The sequence below is a fragment of the Salvelinus fontinalis genome, chromosome 13 (genome assembly GCF_029448725.1).
Source record: "Salvelinus fontinalis isolate EN_2023a chromosome 13, ASM2944872v1, whole genome shotgun sequence".
NCBI lineage: Eukaryota > Metazoa > Chordata > Actinopteri > Salmoniformes > Salmonidae > Salvelinus > Salvelinus fontinalis.
In genome coordinates this window covers 54,833,013-54,849,112 of record NC_074677.1, presented here as the reverse complement: position 1 = coordinate 54,849,112, position 16,100 = coordinate 54,833,013, and the positions used below count along the sequence as shown (strand labels likewise).

The following is a 16,100-nucleotide window of genomic DNA, read 5'->3' as shown; positions in this document are numbered from 1 at the left end:
TTAATCTATGAAAGTATTGTTCAAATAAAGTACGCAATTATTGATTGAAGTAAGCCATTGTGGTGTGGCCATCTAGAGGGCCTCCTCATTGACGTGAGGCTCTATTCAATCCGGAGCGCGGAAACGCAGCGCTAAAGCCTAGTTAAAGGCAATGTTCTCCACGCTGGCGGAGACGGCGTTCACGGTGACCGCTGGATAATGTCGGCTCAATCAGAAATGACCTTGACATTTCTATTGTCGAGTCTTTAACGCTTCAGCTTTACAGATTGACTTGAGCCCTTCGAAATATAAGTAAATAACATTCTCCTCTCACTACCATTTGACCCTTCATTGACCCCTCCAGAGCGATTGATAAGAGTGGGGCTATTATTCACTGCTCTGGCATGTTAACCTTATCCTTGAACCCAGGGCTCGAGGTCCATCTATCGATTGTTGTCAAGGATGTGCACTGTCCTCTGTGTTGTCATCAATACCATAATCAATTCCAATGCAGGAGGTTTATTGCCTAGTGGTACTTCCTGTTTCATGAGTGTCAGTTAGTCCCTTTGGTTTTGACCATGTACAACTCATGATCTTAATCTGATCATTCTTTTGTTGCTGAGAATCTTCCTGCACAGCAGGAAATGCTAACTTATAGTGTATTCAAGGTTTAAAAAAGCTTCTAAAGTTGTAATTTCCATTTTAAAATGTCAGACTTGATTTGCCCGAACGAAAAATGTATCAACCCCAACAAACAATGCCCATTAATTATAATCCATATAATAGTTCACATTTCCTGTTGCTGTAAGATTTTATTCCTGCTGTAGAAAACTGGCTCAAATTAAGATCTTACATCTGTATGCTTTCTCCACCCTCACTGCACAGAAGGGCTCTCCCCACATTACTACATTTCTTTATTTCTGTGGCAAATAGACATGCTCTACCAAATAAAATAAAACAAACATTGTTTTTTTGCCAATATTTTATTTTAGTCTGCACAATTTCCCCTGACCCCCTCTGTCTCTTTCTCGGTTTGTGGGCACTCACATTTATAATGCTGTTTGTACTGAGGTCTATCCCATCTCAAGCAGAGCTCTAGAGTTGTGCTCCACTCTGGCGTGATTGGCTACCCCTCCTGCTGAGATGGCCTTGGATTTCAACATGTGAGGAATTAAAATCAATATTAATGGCCTCTCAGTCTTTAGCACCACTAGAAGAGGGGTGTATCAGTTCCCTAGGGATTCATTGAAGATGATCTAGCTAGCCCATCCATAATAGATGGATGGACATTTTACACCACCCAGGATGTTGTAGTCTCAGTATTAGCACTGATGACAGCGGTTTAACCCTTTCATAGCTGGGGAGGGGCCACTAGTATCAACAAGTGGAAAAGAGGGACAGCATAAGCAAAATCGTATTTCCTTATAAACATTTTATTCAGTGCATTTTCATTAGAACAACAAATAACAAACTGGAAGAAGGTTCCAGATTAAACGTGTGTCTGTGCTATGGATCATTCACTTGTGGTCTGGTACAGACTGGAGCACGGGGTCCAAAACAGATAGATAGTAAGAACACTAGACCTACAGTGGTACATCATGCTGCTAGTTCCCAGAGGTCCACAGTCTCCCATGCAATAATAGTGTCAATAAATCAATGAATCATACCAAATGATAGGCATCAGCATCTCTACTGAACAAAAATATAAACGCAACATGTAAAGTGTTGGTCTCGTGTTTCGTGAGCTGAAATAAAAGGTCCCTGAAATGTTCCGCACGCACAAAAATACGCTTCTTTCTCTCAAATGTTGTGCATACGTTGGTTTACATCCTCGTTAGTGAGCATTTCTCCTTTGCCAAGATAATCCATCCACCTGACAGGTGTGGCATATCAAGAAGCTGATTAAACGGCATGATCATTACACAGGTGCACCTTGTGCTGGGGACAATATAAGGCCACTCTAAAATGTGCCGTTTTGTCACACAACACAATGCCACAGACGTCTCAAGTTCTGAGGGAGCGTGCAAATGTCCACCAGAGCTGTTGCCAGAGAATTGAATGTTAATTTCTCTAATGTTGTTTTAGAGAATTTGGCAGTACATCCAAATGGCCTCACATGCCAGCCCAGGACCTCTACATCCGGGTTCTTCACATGTGGGATCATCTGATCATCAGCCACCCGGACAGGTGATGAAACTGTGGGTTTGCACAAACTGTCAGAAACCGTATCAGGGAAGCTCATCTGCGTGCTCGTTCTCCTCACCAGGGTCTTGACTGCAGTTCGGCGTCGTAACCGACTTCAGTGGGCAAATGTTCACTTTCGATGGCCACTGGTACACTGGAGAAGTGTGCTCTTCACGGATGAGTCCCAGTTTCAACTTTACCGGGCAATTAACAGACAGCGTGTATGGTGTCGTGTGGGCGATGCGGTTTGCTGATGTCAACGTTGTGAACAGAGTGTCCCATGGTGGAGGCGGGGTTATGGTATGGGCAGGCATAAGCTACAGACAACGAACACAATTGCATTTTAACGATGGCAGTTTGAATGCACAGAGATACCGTGACGAGATCCTGAGGCCCATTGTCGTGCCCTTCATCCGCCGCCATCACCTCATGTATCAGCATGATAATGCACTGCCCCATGTCGCAAGGATCTGTACACAATTCTTGGAAACTGAAAATGTCCTAGTTCTTCCAAGGCCTGCATACTCACCAGATATGTCACGCATTGAGCATGTTTGGGATGCTCTGGATCAACGTGTATGATAGTGTGTTCCAGTTCACAACAATATTTAGCAACTTCACACAGCCATTGAAGAGGAGTGGGACAACATTCCACAGGCCACTAACAACAGCCTGGCCAACTATATGTGAAGGAGATGTGTAACGTCGCACGAGGGAAATTGTGGTCACACCAGATACTGACAGTATTTTTAAATCCATGCCCCTACCTTTTTATAAAGGTATCTGTGACCAACAGATGCATATCTGTATTCCCAGTCATGTGAAATCCATAGATTAGGACCTAATGCATTTATTTCAATTGACTGATTCCCTTATATGAACTGTAACTCAGTGAAATCTTTGAAATTGTTGCATGTTGCATTTATATTTTTGTTCAGTGCATTTGGCCCCAGGGAAGGAAAGAACAATGCAGGAGAATACATACAATCATTTTACCTGGAAGAGCCCTCAATTTCACTCATAATCCCCAATTGATTGTACATTATAAAAATCAAGGATTAGGTTATTATCCTTGCACATACACGCAAGCAAGCACGTAATACACATACACGTAAACAAACGACGAAACACATCTAAATACAATATGAAAGTACGTTCATGGTTTGCTATGTCATCTAGAATGGAAAAGGAGCCTACTAATGACACGGTGCTGTAAAAGGGTTGACGTAAGTAGCCTATTCAAACGACAAGATCTCCCAAAACTCAAGAGGTCTCTAGTTAGGCTTTCGGATGTAATAACCGAAGATGGAAACTGACTATTTAAATAATATAGATAAACAGAGAGGGTCTGTGAAAACAAGCCCCTATAAACCACACATTGGCCGTGTCCAATTACCCGTGGCCTACTCATAGTCTACTTGCGTTCGAAAGAAAGTTCTGTAGTGTGTCGAATTTTGAAAATGTTATACGCTTTAAATGCCACGATGTCATAGTCATTTCACGTTTCATCTAGTGCGAGTTCGCTACATGCTATTGGCGGGGAAGAGAAATATATTTTCAGACCAACGTGTGTTTGGCAACAGCTGATAATCAGATAAGGGGAAGAGTTGTACCAAAATGTATGAATGGTGGAAAACAACGCATTGGATGAGGCATTTTCAGTGTGAGTGAGCCTAGTATGTTGAAATGTGTTACTTATTGTATACATTTTTGCCAAGCAGTATGTTCTAAATAGTATGTAGTACGATTAGTCCACAGTTTTTCCGACTTTTTTTGTCTTCAGCAAAACCAGAGAAACAGGTTTGAGTCTTTGGTACACAGGAACAATTGAACGCAATGGGTATGGCTGGCAAGCAATGCATATGGCAGATAGTCAGACCGAGGCAGAAGGCTTGCAGATATGTACACTTTTCTTGGACTCAAACACCCTCCCAAAAATAGCTTTTTTTAGGAGGCATGGAAGCGACCGATCACATAAATAATGGCCAGTAACGCTCCCTCTCAAGACCCTTGGAGAAAGATATACATGGGTAATACGCTACATATGCTCAAGAATAATCCAAGGAAGAATATATACTCCTGACCAGCAAAACGGTTTAGGCCTTTTGTATCAAAGTTCATAGCAAAGTTGACCCACAGAAGCTCATGGATTTATTTCATTGATGATGTCATAGTCTGTCACAGTGGTTTCAGTACACACTAAGCTAATGTCCTTGCTCTCCACCTGTTCAGTTTGACGAGGATCAGTTGAGTCTGCTTACTGTACGATTGGGAGAGCCGCCCTCTGCCCGAGGCTGATCCCCACAGCTATGTGGACTGCTCGTTCTGGCTCAGTGTCTTCCCTCCACCGTTCAGCAAGGCCGACGCACTCCGGCTCTTGGTGGGAGTACCGCTGCCCGAGCGGGAGAACTCGGTCAGGTCATGGAGTGAGGGTTCTCTGTACATGGCAACTGGAAGAGAAAGAGGCAGAGAGGAGATCACGTTTGGTAAAGGTAAAGTCTGGTTATGTGTATTATGTGTTGGGGAGTAGTAATTACATTTTGCTCCAGCTTGGTGGTAGTTTAACTACATTCAAATCTTGGTGGTGTTTACAGAAGTTAAATACTTTGTTTGCCATTTAGCGGTGTAGTTAACTACTGGAACTACGCACTACTTCTTTTGCAAAAAGTAGGCCCGAATTTCCTTTCTTTATCGGCATCGAAAGTAGTTTGGATGTAGTGAACTACTTTTCCAAAGTAACTTTAGTTAAGTCAACAATGTGTTTCTGAAGGGTCGCTTTAGTGTAACTTTACTTCTGCCGGTGTGAAGTAACCGGTAGCTTGGTAAACTATATTTCCAGAGTAGCTTCCCCAACACTAATTATGCTTTTGACCAACATTCTTCCGTAAAACACAACAAATAGTCTTTCTATTGAGCCACTTCAGGGTTCCCACCAACAGACTTCAACACAGATACACAAAGCCTCGCAGAAAAAGGCCCACTTACCTTTCAGTGGTTTAGGGATGAAGTGGGCCGCTGGTTTATTCTTCTTCACATGGTTGCCCTTCATGATGACCCCCTCTTTATTGAGGCCAAGATACCAGGCCCTGCCTGACTGCTGCTGTCTGTAGATCATGGAGGAGTAGGTCACGTAGTAGTTCTCAAACACCGACTCCTTGAACTTACACTCTGGGGTGAAGTGCTCCTAAAAGAGGGGGGACAGCGAGGAGAGAAAGACAGGAGTGGGAATGTGTGTATGTGAGAAAAAAATAAAGAGAGAGGAAACAGAGATGGACAGACCGAGAGAAAGAGAGAGAGAGACAGAAAGAAAGCTCCACCTAGTTTCAGCCATTTCACTCTCACCTAGGCTATCCATTCATATCAAATGCCCAAAGGGGAGTAAATGGCGACAGAAGGGATGGAACAACTAACTGGAATGAAACACTGACAGAATCGGTTCAAAGCGGCACAGAAGACTGAGCTGAAATGCAGTTGGGACCAATTCCAGTTCTATGCTTGGGAACCTTTTACGTGCACAGCGTACAAGTCAGGATAGGCCGGCACAGCAAATCTACAATGCGAAGACCTCAGTTGACTGATGATCTGAATTGAACTCGCTTGCCATACTATGTGAATAAGCCTAGGATGGGAATCTCAGATTTCTGGAGCCACCACGAGCCATCCATCACTCTCACAGCTTGCTCAGATTGTCACTTTTAAACTGCACCGTATGAAAACACTGACTCATTCAATTGACAGATAAAGGTCAATACTTTCATTGGTGAAGATCGATACAAAACCACATTCTGGCAAGAGATATCCAGCAACACCAATGTTCATGGTGACCACACACACACACACACACACACACACACACACACACACACACACACACACACACACACACACACACACACACACACACACACACACACACACACACACACACACACACACACACACACACACACACACACACACACACAAAAGACTATACTATGCTTTAGGGAATTTAAATAAACATTATGAATCTAAAGTGTTTGAAATTTAATATCCATCCAGATGACTAAATAACCTTACCAAAACTATAACAATAACATCTTGAGAGGGTTAAAGTTAGCATTTCCATACTCATGTGTCTCCATGGTAACTTGAAACTCTTTCAGAATACAAACCAGCCCTCTCAATAACAAATTAAACCAACTTGTGTTTTCACACCAACAAATGATTCTTAACTATAATTAACATGGCGGTTAAGGTGACCTTCAATGCAATCAACTAGCTCAGTAACACAGGTAATTACTATACTGTGATAAACAGTGCATTTGGAAAGTATTCAGAACCCTTGACTTTTTCCACATTTTATTACATTACAGCCTTATTGTGAAATTGATTAAATAGCTTGTTTCCCTCATCAATCTACACACAATATACCATAATGACAAAGCAAAAAGTTTTTTTGAAATTTTTGCAAATGTATTACAAATAAAAAACATATCACATTTACATAAGAATTCAGAGCTTTTACTCCGTACTTTGTTGAAGCACCTTTGGCAGCGATTACAGCCTCAAGTCTTCTTGGGTATGACGCTACAAGCTTGGCACATCTGTATTTGGGGAGTTTCTCCCATTCTTCTCTGCAGATCCTCTCAAGCTCTGTCAGGTTGGATGGGGAGCGTCTCTGCACAGCTATTTTCAGGTCTCTCCAGAGATGTTACATCGGGTTCAAGTCCGGGCTCTGGCTGGGCCACTCAAGGGTATTCAGAGACTTGTCCCGAAGCCACTCCTGCGTTGTATTGGCTGTGTGTTTAGGGTTGTTGTCCTGTTGGAAGGTGAACCTTCGCCCCGGTCTGAGGTCCTGAGCGCTCTGGAGCAGGTTTTCGTCAAGGATCTCGCTGTACTTTGCTCCGTTCATCTTTCCCTCGATCCTGACTAGTCTCTCAGTCGCTGCCGCTCAAAAGCATCCCCACAGCATAATGCTGCCACCACCATGCTTCACCTTAGGGATGGTGCCAGGTTTTCTCCTGACATGACGCTTGGCATTCAGGCCAAATAGTTCAATATTGGTTTCATCAGGCCAGAGAATCTTGTTTCTCATGGTCTGAGAGTCCTTTAGGTGCCTTTTGGCACACTCCAAGCGGGCTGTCATGTGCCTTTTACTGAGGAGTGGCTTCTGTCTGCCCACTCTACCATAAAGGCCTGATTGGTGGAGTGCTGCAGAGATGGTTTTCCTTCTGGAAGGTTCTCCCATCTCCACAGAGGAACTCTGGAGCTCTGTCAGAGTGACCATCGGGTTCTTTTTTTTTTTTATTATATATTTTTTTTATTTATCCCATTTTCTCCCCAATTTTCCGTGGTATCCAATCGCTAGTAATTACTACCTTGTCTCATCGCTACAACTCCCGTACGGGCTCGGGAGAGACGAAGGTTGAAAGCCATGCGTCCTCCGAAGCACAACCCAACCAGCCGTACTGCTTCTTTAACACAGCGCGCCTCCAACCCGGAAGCCAGCCACACCAATGTGTCGGAGGAAACACCGTGTACCTGGCCCCCCTTGGCTGGCGCGCACTGCGCCCGGCCCGCCACAGGAGTCGCTGGAGCGCGATGAGACAAGGATATCCCTACCGGCCAAACCCTCCCTACCCCGGACGACGCTATGCCAATTGTGCGTCGCCCCACGGACCTCCCGGTCGCGGCCGGCTGCGACAGAGCCTGGGCGCGAACCCAGAGACTCTGGTGGCGCAGTTAGCACTGCGATGCAGTGCCCTAGACCACTGCGCCACCCGGGAGGCCTCGACCATCGGGTTCTTGGTCACCTCCCTGACCAAGGCCCTTCTCCCCCGATTGCTCAGTTTGGCCGGACGGGTTATTATGTGATGATTGATGAGGAAAAACATTTATTTAATACATTTTAGAATAAGGCTGTAATGTAACAAAATGTGGAAAAAGTCAAGGGGTCTGAATACTTTCCGAATGTACTGTACAACCTGTGTGTAGCGTGTAGGAGACCCAATGTTGTGGTTGGGAAGGAAGGAGACTCACAGAGGTATACAGGAAGCCGTCGTTGTTCATGGCCAGGTAGAGCTTGGTCTGAACCCCCTGGATGGCCACAACTCGCAGCCCAACAGGAATGAGGTTGAACACAGCTGCAATGTTGAATACAAAAGAGAGAGTGTGCGTAGTATACTGTATAAGAGAAACATTATACTCAATATGTAATAGTGAAAATACAGCTACAGGAAATGTTGAGCAAAAAAGTCAAACCTACATTTCTTCTTGAATTCTACATAACAATCATCTGAAATCAGCACGAATTAAAGGCAAAAACACAGTCAAATGCACATAGTCCTACCATGGCTGTTGTCCTCGTCCTTGGTTCCATTGATGGTTCCATCAGCTTGCATCTGAAGGTGGAAACCTGTGCGGCTGTACAGCCTTGTCACTATCCCCTTGAGCTGGGGCTCTGCGGAGACGACAGGGCAGAACGGGAGAACGGGAGGAGAGGGAAGAGAGGAGGAGAGGAGAGATTGGACATATGCCAAGTCTATAGTCCAATGCTACTTGTTTGCCACTGCTTCACAGTCAGTAGTAAACTTTCCGGGAGAACCTCAGGCATCCCATAGACATCACACTATGGCACAAACCCAGACAGTGTGATGGGTACCTGGGATCGTGGTGACCGGCCATGCAAAAAAAAAAGGGGAAAAAGCTAATTCATAGATTCAAAAACAGGTGCACTCGCTTTCTGGATACGGTACAATGTATTTTGAATGTAATTCTTGTTTAGATGATAATTTCATGCACAACAGAAGCATGGAAGTGCGAAGGTGTTGTGCACTTATCCGATAATGACACGGAATGTATTGCTGGTGTCTTAAGTGTTCGAGTGAGGTAATGAATTGATGAGTGCATGGACTTGCAGGATCACCAGAGTTTGATGGAATAGGTCGTCAAATAAGGTTGTCTTTCTTATGCTATAACATCCCCCTTTGGACAGAGGTGTCATTACTCCAAGGTCTTCACATTTTAAAGTGTTGAGTGGTGGGATAGAAGTGGTGCTGTTGGTGTTCGTGGTGATGATCAGGGGTGTAGTGAAGGGTATACCGGCTTATTTTTCAGCGGGCATTGCGTATACTCACTTCGTAGTCCCCACGCTGCGTATCAAAGTAGTGTGGTGGAGGTACGTGCCAATATCAATGAATAAGGCTAATGGAACAGATCAGAATGTTTATCTTAAAATGTTGGTAAACTATTATTTGTTCACATTTTAGGTGCAGCGGTAGGCCTATTTGCAAATGTTCCGAAATGCAATTTGCGGATAAATACAGTTGTAAAAATGCGCACTGCACATGTGAGCAGAAATATAGAAAGAGGGGAGATCTAAAGATGCAACAACTATCATGGGATGCTAATATGACTAGGATAATGCCTTTGGCTGCTAGACATTGAAAGAAAGTGGAAAGAAAACCAATAGAACAGGAGAACGCATAATGAGGAAGTCTTTATAAAATAATTGCCTCCATGTTTCTATGGTGGGATTTTGGCTATAGGCTACTTTAAAGCAAGGTAAGACATGCCTCGTAATATGAAGTAAAACATCCAGGTTTCAACAATTAAGGAACTGGAAAAATTTTACGATGGTGATGATAGGTCTAACTGGCTTCTGGTAGACGAAAAAGGTTTCCCTATAAACCTTCTCAATTAAATATTAAATAGCTACAAAGTAGCCTATGCCTACCTAGCAGAATGATATCATGATTATTTGCATCAATGCATTGGCAATTGTTTTTGCAAACTCCATATTATGTGCTACAGAAACACCACTAACCAAACAACAGTGCTAGGTGCCTGCACACTTGAATTAAAGGGTAACTACACTTAAAAATCTAAAATTCTTAGATTTTTCCCAAACCTCAAAAATGGTCTCCTGATGTGGTTTAAGGTTTGTTATCGACTTAGAACATCAAATGTTGTCAGGTTTTTTTCTATTAAAAAAGTCCAAAAACATGAAGAAAATGGGAAAAATTCTAAACCTGTACATTTCTGACAGCCTCATTTATCTGTTTCAATATTAGGCCTACAATTAGCCTAATTGCACAGTACGGCTTTGGTTGGCCTGGCTGTGAAAGACCAATATGGGATTCATCATTTTAGGTCATTCAGAGTGTATGTCACTGTTTCTCATAGAATTTTTCACACAGGGCACCTTTCCTTTCGCCGGGCTGACCGTTTGGGAAACTATTAGCAAAATGAAAGTATACCCACTTCTCCAGGCATCACTACACCGCTGATGATGATGATGGTTATGATGACCGTTTTTTTGTGTTAAGTCGAAAGATCACACTCAAGAGCACACCTGGTCGCCTTATTCTCTTCCGTTTCTTAGAGCCAAAGAGTTTGACGCGTGAGAACACGTTCAGCTTGCTCGGTTTCTCACAGGGTCCTCTGTCCCCTGCTTTGCAATTATCCGGACTGCTTGCGCAGCGGCAGGCATTCGCCTTCTCCCGCTCCCTCGCCTGCCTCTTCTGCCGAATGAGGGAGCTGGCGATCGCCGCGGCCATAGCCAGCTTGGCGGCTTGGTGATGACAAAACGTCCCAGGAGAAAATTCGAGATCCTCCGCTCACCAAACAATGAATATTATCCAATGCAGTCTTTGTAGTATTGTTTTTAAGTCAACCAAATAATCCATGATAGCCTTCAAGCGTGTAATAAAATCATTATATTAGCCTACACATTTTAATTGTCAAAGCTGGAAAAGAAGATCCTGGATATTCCAAGCGGAAAAACCTTGGGCACATTCAGCTGTGAATCAACAGCTAGTCCCTCCAATTTAGACATTTGATTTGTTGTTGATCACCGCAGCTTCTCTTGCATGCACACAATGGCTGTGATGTGTCCGCTCTGCGTGAGAAAAATGCAGTCCTCAAATTGTTTTTCAGTCAATGAAACAACTCTTGTCATAGTTGTGTGTGCCATTGATGCAGCAACCACAAGCAATCCTCTCCTCCGGGTTGGAGCCAATGCCACATACAGTATGGCTTACGGTAAAGAGAAGCTGTTAAAGTCATGAGGTATAAAAATCATGTATGTTATGCTGTGAGGAGAGAAAGAGAGAGAGAGAGAGAGAGAGTCTAGCCTCATTTTGGTGCAGAGGTTCCCCTATTACCGTTCTCTTAGCAGCAGGATATTATGCTGGCTGCAAGAGCACAGATTTTTTAAATGTAAAAATAAGAGTCCCCCTGCAAAGACACGCTAAACTTGAGAAATATATATATATATATTTAGCAATCTAGTGCAGTACAAGTGTTTTTCACAGCATTGCAACCACTTTAGAAGGTTTACACCAATACTGGTATGTTGAAAGCTATTGTGTAGACTATATTTAAAGAAATACACTTTTAATAAAATACAAATATATGTAACTGGAATTACTCAATAGAGTCTGCAAAACTTAAATTGGTCTGGGCAATGGGTTTAATACAGAGTGCTAGTGACTCCTTACTCCACCCTCTCCATACACTGCGTATGAATTACATATTGGCTTATATAGAAAAAACGATCCAATGTGCCGAGGTAAAAGGGGGATTGGAATTACTCAGTGGGGTCTGTAGAATCTATATATGGTGTTATTTCATGGGGAAATGTGATCTAAATACCCAGCAGCACTTTCCACTCCAACCAATCCATTGGTACTCAGCAATTACATATTGGCTTATAGAGAAAGATATATCATATAGTTTATCTATATATGGTGCCATTTAATGGGGGACTGTGGTCTAAATACCCAGCAGCACTTTCTTCTCTTCCTCCCCAATGCACTGCAATTCATTGATGACGCTGTACTTGAAACACCGAAGACGTTTTTGGCTGTAGATAAAAAGTAGAGTACCTGTGTCGTGAAATGTGGGTCTGAAATGTATGAAGACTACCTCTATTAACAACCCTCAGTATTTCAACTACTTAATATGAACATTGTAGGTTAAACCGCCTTACAATGATCTGGTGCTATCCATGGTCCTGAAGTCAATGCCTATATACACACGGAACTATCAACACTCGAAAAACAAACACACCTTGCAAACATTGTATTCAAAATGAAAATTGTGTTTATTTACAAGTTAAACGTAATGAATATCAACCGGGCTATTAGTACACAGTATAAACACACTTTCAGAACAGCAATGGACACAATTATTTACACGTTACAGGCCTTTATGTGTTGCTTATCTAACAAGGTTAGCAGTATACAGTAAAGGTCTATCAACTCGTTTTCAAAAACAATAACAGAGACAAGATCATTTACAATTTACATTATGGTGATTATCTATGAAGGTCAGCAAAGGCATTTTTCTGAGTTTGAAGTGAATTACGTGAGACAATCCACAATAACAGTCGAAAGAGAAAATATTTTGAGAACCACTGCAATTTATTTGATAAAACGCGTCAGTTAATTCCCGTTCTAACACACTAGGATACACTCATTAGTTTCAGTCCCCCATTTCATAAAATGTTGAGGCTAAAAATGCATGGTCTGCATGGTCTATGATTCGTTTCAATCACTCATTGAATAAATGAATAAAATGAATGATGGGCACCGATATGGAAAATCTATATCGACATCAGTTGCATTTTTCGATTCAGAATGGATATGTCGGTTTGTAGAATAATACATTGCGGCTGGGTTGAATGTTCACTTTTCTGTATAGTCCAGACAACTGCTTGTGGAGTTCCCATTGGGCCAGGTGTGTTATGGTGGCATAAACCTACATAAACAGTTTTAAATACAATGGGAACCCCATCCACAGTTGATGGCCCATCAGCAGGCTACTAAGTATGCTAAGGAGCCTGTTTTAGTGTTAGGTTTCTAAAGAATGAGAAGCAGCCTGTGAGAAGGTCTGTTGGAGGGCATTGCGCATGCAGGACGAGTTATGTAAGCTTTTTTTACAGAACACTGAGGAATAAACCAATATCACGATACGCCTTGCTCGTATCGATATCAAACAATATCGATATCACGTCGACTTATCAAAATTGGTGCCCACCACTACATTAAATAAATAACAAATGTATATTTAAATATCATTTCATTATTAAAGGACACTTTTCAACCTCATATGCAGGAAGGTAAAGGAACCCCTTTACAAACATATACTGGCTTAGAAGTCTATCCTTTGTTATGGAAAATGTTCATTTTATTCACCCTGGCGTTAAATATACTGTAAATGGAGAATGTCATGGACTGTGACATTGATGGCTGCATGGCTGAATGAAAATGATGTTGAAAAGTGGTGGGCTTATATTTTGAAGGTTTCCTCATTACCATATAAAAAAGTGACGCCATAATTTGTGCTGCTGGCAGAATACTAGTGGTTCCATTACTCCTTTCACCTCCCTAACTCTGCGGTATGAATTGCGCAATAGACAGGAGTCTTGTCCAAATTGATTAGGAGAAACAGGTAACTGAATATAAGCATCTGGCAGGCAAGGCATGAGACGCTGATCCAAAAAACAATTCAAGAAAACGTTGTATCGTATAAATCCAGGGATATATATATAGATAGCTCTGATGTGGCATATGTCCTCATCGCAAAAATAATCAGGAGAGGGAGTTGTATCCAGTTGAGTGTTTTCTGCTAAGACTAACTTGTTTGCGGCAGATCATGCCTCATTCAGCTCCCTGTCCCCTCTCCAACAGGGATGTGGTCATGTGATATGAATCTGCATAATATACTTTCCAAAAGGTTAATGAAATTGGTGCATTCCCGAAGCGCCGAGAACATAAACCGAGATGTTGTCGGTTTCCAGAAGGACTATGGTATAGGTCTTCATCTTGAGGTAACATTTATCTAACGTTCAATGCCTTGCCTGTCTTCACTCAGGTAATAACCACATCCGTCATCAGATTGAAACGCATTTAAATGTAGTTGTGGTTTCGGATTTGGCGCCATATATCCTATAGGTCCTTTCATGTCAATGAAAGTTCAAAGATCAAAGAATGGCACCTCCTAGTTTTATTTGGATGAATAATTAAAGAATAATCAATCATATTCTTCGATTGAGATTTCATGAGATCTAGTGTGAAATAAAATGTCCACGTAGGCGAGTATAACTTCCCCCTATTACAACTTTCTTTGTATTTGGATGAATGATTTCCATAAAATTATAACCCCACTTTAAAGCCCTTTAAGTTGCTTGATTCGTGGTATAAATCTAGGTTTATACTAGTGGCACTGTTGTTTTGATTTTCTGTTTACTTTCCTCTGGTGTTCAATTGCCCTCTCTAAGGCCCTTAACACATATAATTTCTTCAATTGCGTCACCTGCAGTTCATAGAGAATCACTCACACTTAGAATGACCTAATTCTTGCCTTCTCTTATCAAGAGTAAAATAACAACCTCACCCATGCCAACAACAACAGTTAAACTGTGACTAGATAAAAAATGTTAACATCAAATATCGCAGGAAAGCAACAAAATGTCACTTCAGCACCTTGGACAGGGAGCGTCATCTGTAACTTCAGCACCTTGGAAAGGGAGTGTCACTTATGACTTCAGTACCTTGGACAGGGAGCTTCACTTAACTTTAGCACCTTGGACAGCGCAAACGGACAAAACTATTTCTATGAAATATCTATTCAATTATATTTTACAGGGAATGTCACTACATTAGCACCGTGAGCAAAAACGTCACAAGATCAGCACCAGGGACAGGGATGTTACTTCTGAGCTCAGCACAATGGACAGGGACCGTTACTCTAAGATCAGCACCGTGGACAGCACTCATACTCACAACAGGCACTCCAGGAGGGGAAACTACTTCAACGTACAGTGTGCGAACAAGAGCATTAGGCTATGTAGGCTCAGTACACTCTGAGAAAGGAAGGTGCTATCTACAACCTAAAAGGGTTCTGCGGCTGTCCCCATAGGATAACCCTTTGAAGAACACATTTTTGTTCCAGGTAAAAACCCGTTTGGTTCCACATATAACCTTTTTGGGTTCCATGAAGAACCCTTTTCACAGAGAGTCTACATGGAACCCAAAAGGGTTCTACCTGGAACCAAAAATGGTTCTCCCATGGGGACAGTCGAATAACCCTTTTGGAACCCTTTTTGCTAAGAGTGTGGGCTAGGCCTAATATTTTATTGAATTGAATGGGAAAAGTACGATACTTTTTAGCTAAATCGGGGCCTCCTCCCCCCCAAAACTCATTTTTTACTATTTTATTTTAAAAACATAAAGATGATTCTATATTTTAACAATAAAATGTATTTAAGTGAGCGTACCTGACGCTGATCTCCGCAGAGGGAAAGTCATGCTTCGCCAAGGAAGAGTCCTTTGTTAATGTTTCAGCACTTGCCCGATATGCACAGTGAAAGGGAAGAGGACTTTCCGAAGTTTAAACCGACAATTCTCAAAGGCATTCCATCCATTAAATCTGTGCACGTGGTTGTGATAGGAGATCATTATAGAGCATTAATGGAAGGCCATTATTATGACTTTAGAAACGCTCGTTAATGATTTATCCCAAGGTATCGCTGATCGGGGAAAAACATGCATTTACTGGGCCACTGTAGCCTACGCTGATGTGCAGGAAAAGGAAAGGGAAACCCTTTACAAACATAACATGTCATATACTGGCTTGGAAGTCTATCCTTTGTTATGGCAAATGTTCATTTTATTCACCCTGGCATTAAATATACTGTAAAGTGTGAATGTTATGGACTGTGACATTGATGTCTTCATGGCTGAATTGATCTAAACATCAAATAGATCGCAGGTATCCATTACATAGACTACAACACTCCCACAATAGCCGTGGAAATAAAGGGGAGGCCAAGCAATCCACCCCCCTTAAAGATGAATTCTGCAGTAGGGGGGAACAGAGCCACTTTCTGCCCCACGGCAGTTGTTATTGTTTTTGTGTTGATGAAGCAGAGGTGGAGAGCGCTGGGGGAA

At 42.3% G+C, this 16,100-nt stretch overlaps 1 protein-coding gene across 3 annotated transcripts in view; it reads right to left on the bottom strand.

Moving 5' to 3' along the window:
• Positions 1 to 1,391: 1,391 nt before the first annotated feature.
• Positions 1,392 to 16,100, bottom strand: part of LOC129869074 (fibroblast growth factor 13-like) — a 19,933-nt gene continuing 5,224 nt past the window's right edge. The window contains exons 1-5 of one of the 3 annotated variants that reach the window (XM_055943563.1): positions 10,499 to 11,322; positions 8,495 to 8,605; positions 8,185 to 8,288; positions 5,149 to 5,347; positions 1,392 to 4,613 (exon numbers count right to left, since the gene is read on the bottom strand). In XM_055943563.1, coding sequence (XP_055799538.1) covers positions 4,471 to 4,613; positions 5,149 to 5,347; positions 8,185 to 8,288; positions 8,495 to 8,605; positions 10,499 to 10,703 — 762 coding nt within the window. In that variant the 5' untranslated portion in view covers positions 10,704 to 11,322 and the 3' untranslated portion in view covers positions 1,392 to 4,470. Of the gene's footprint in view, positions 4,614 to 5,148; positions 5,348 to 8,184; positions 8,289 to 8,494; positions 8,606 to 10,407; positions 11,323 to 16,100 lie in introns of those variants that run through there. The other 2 variants (XM_055943565.1, XM_055943564.1) reach the window with 2 other exon arrangements.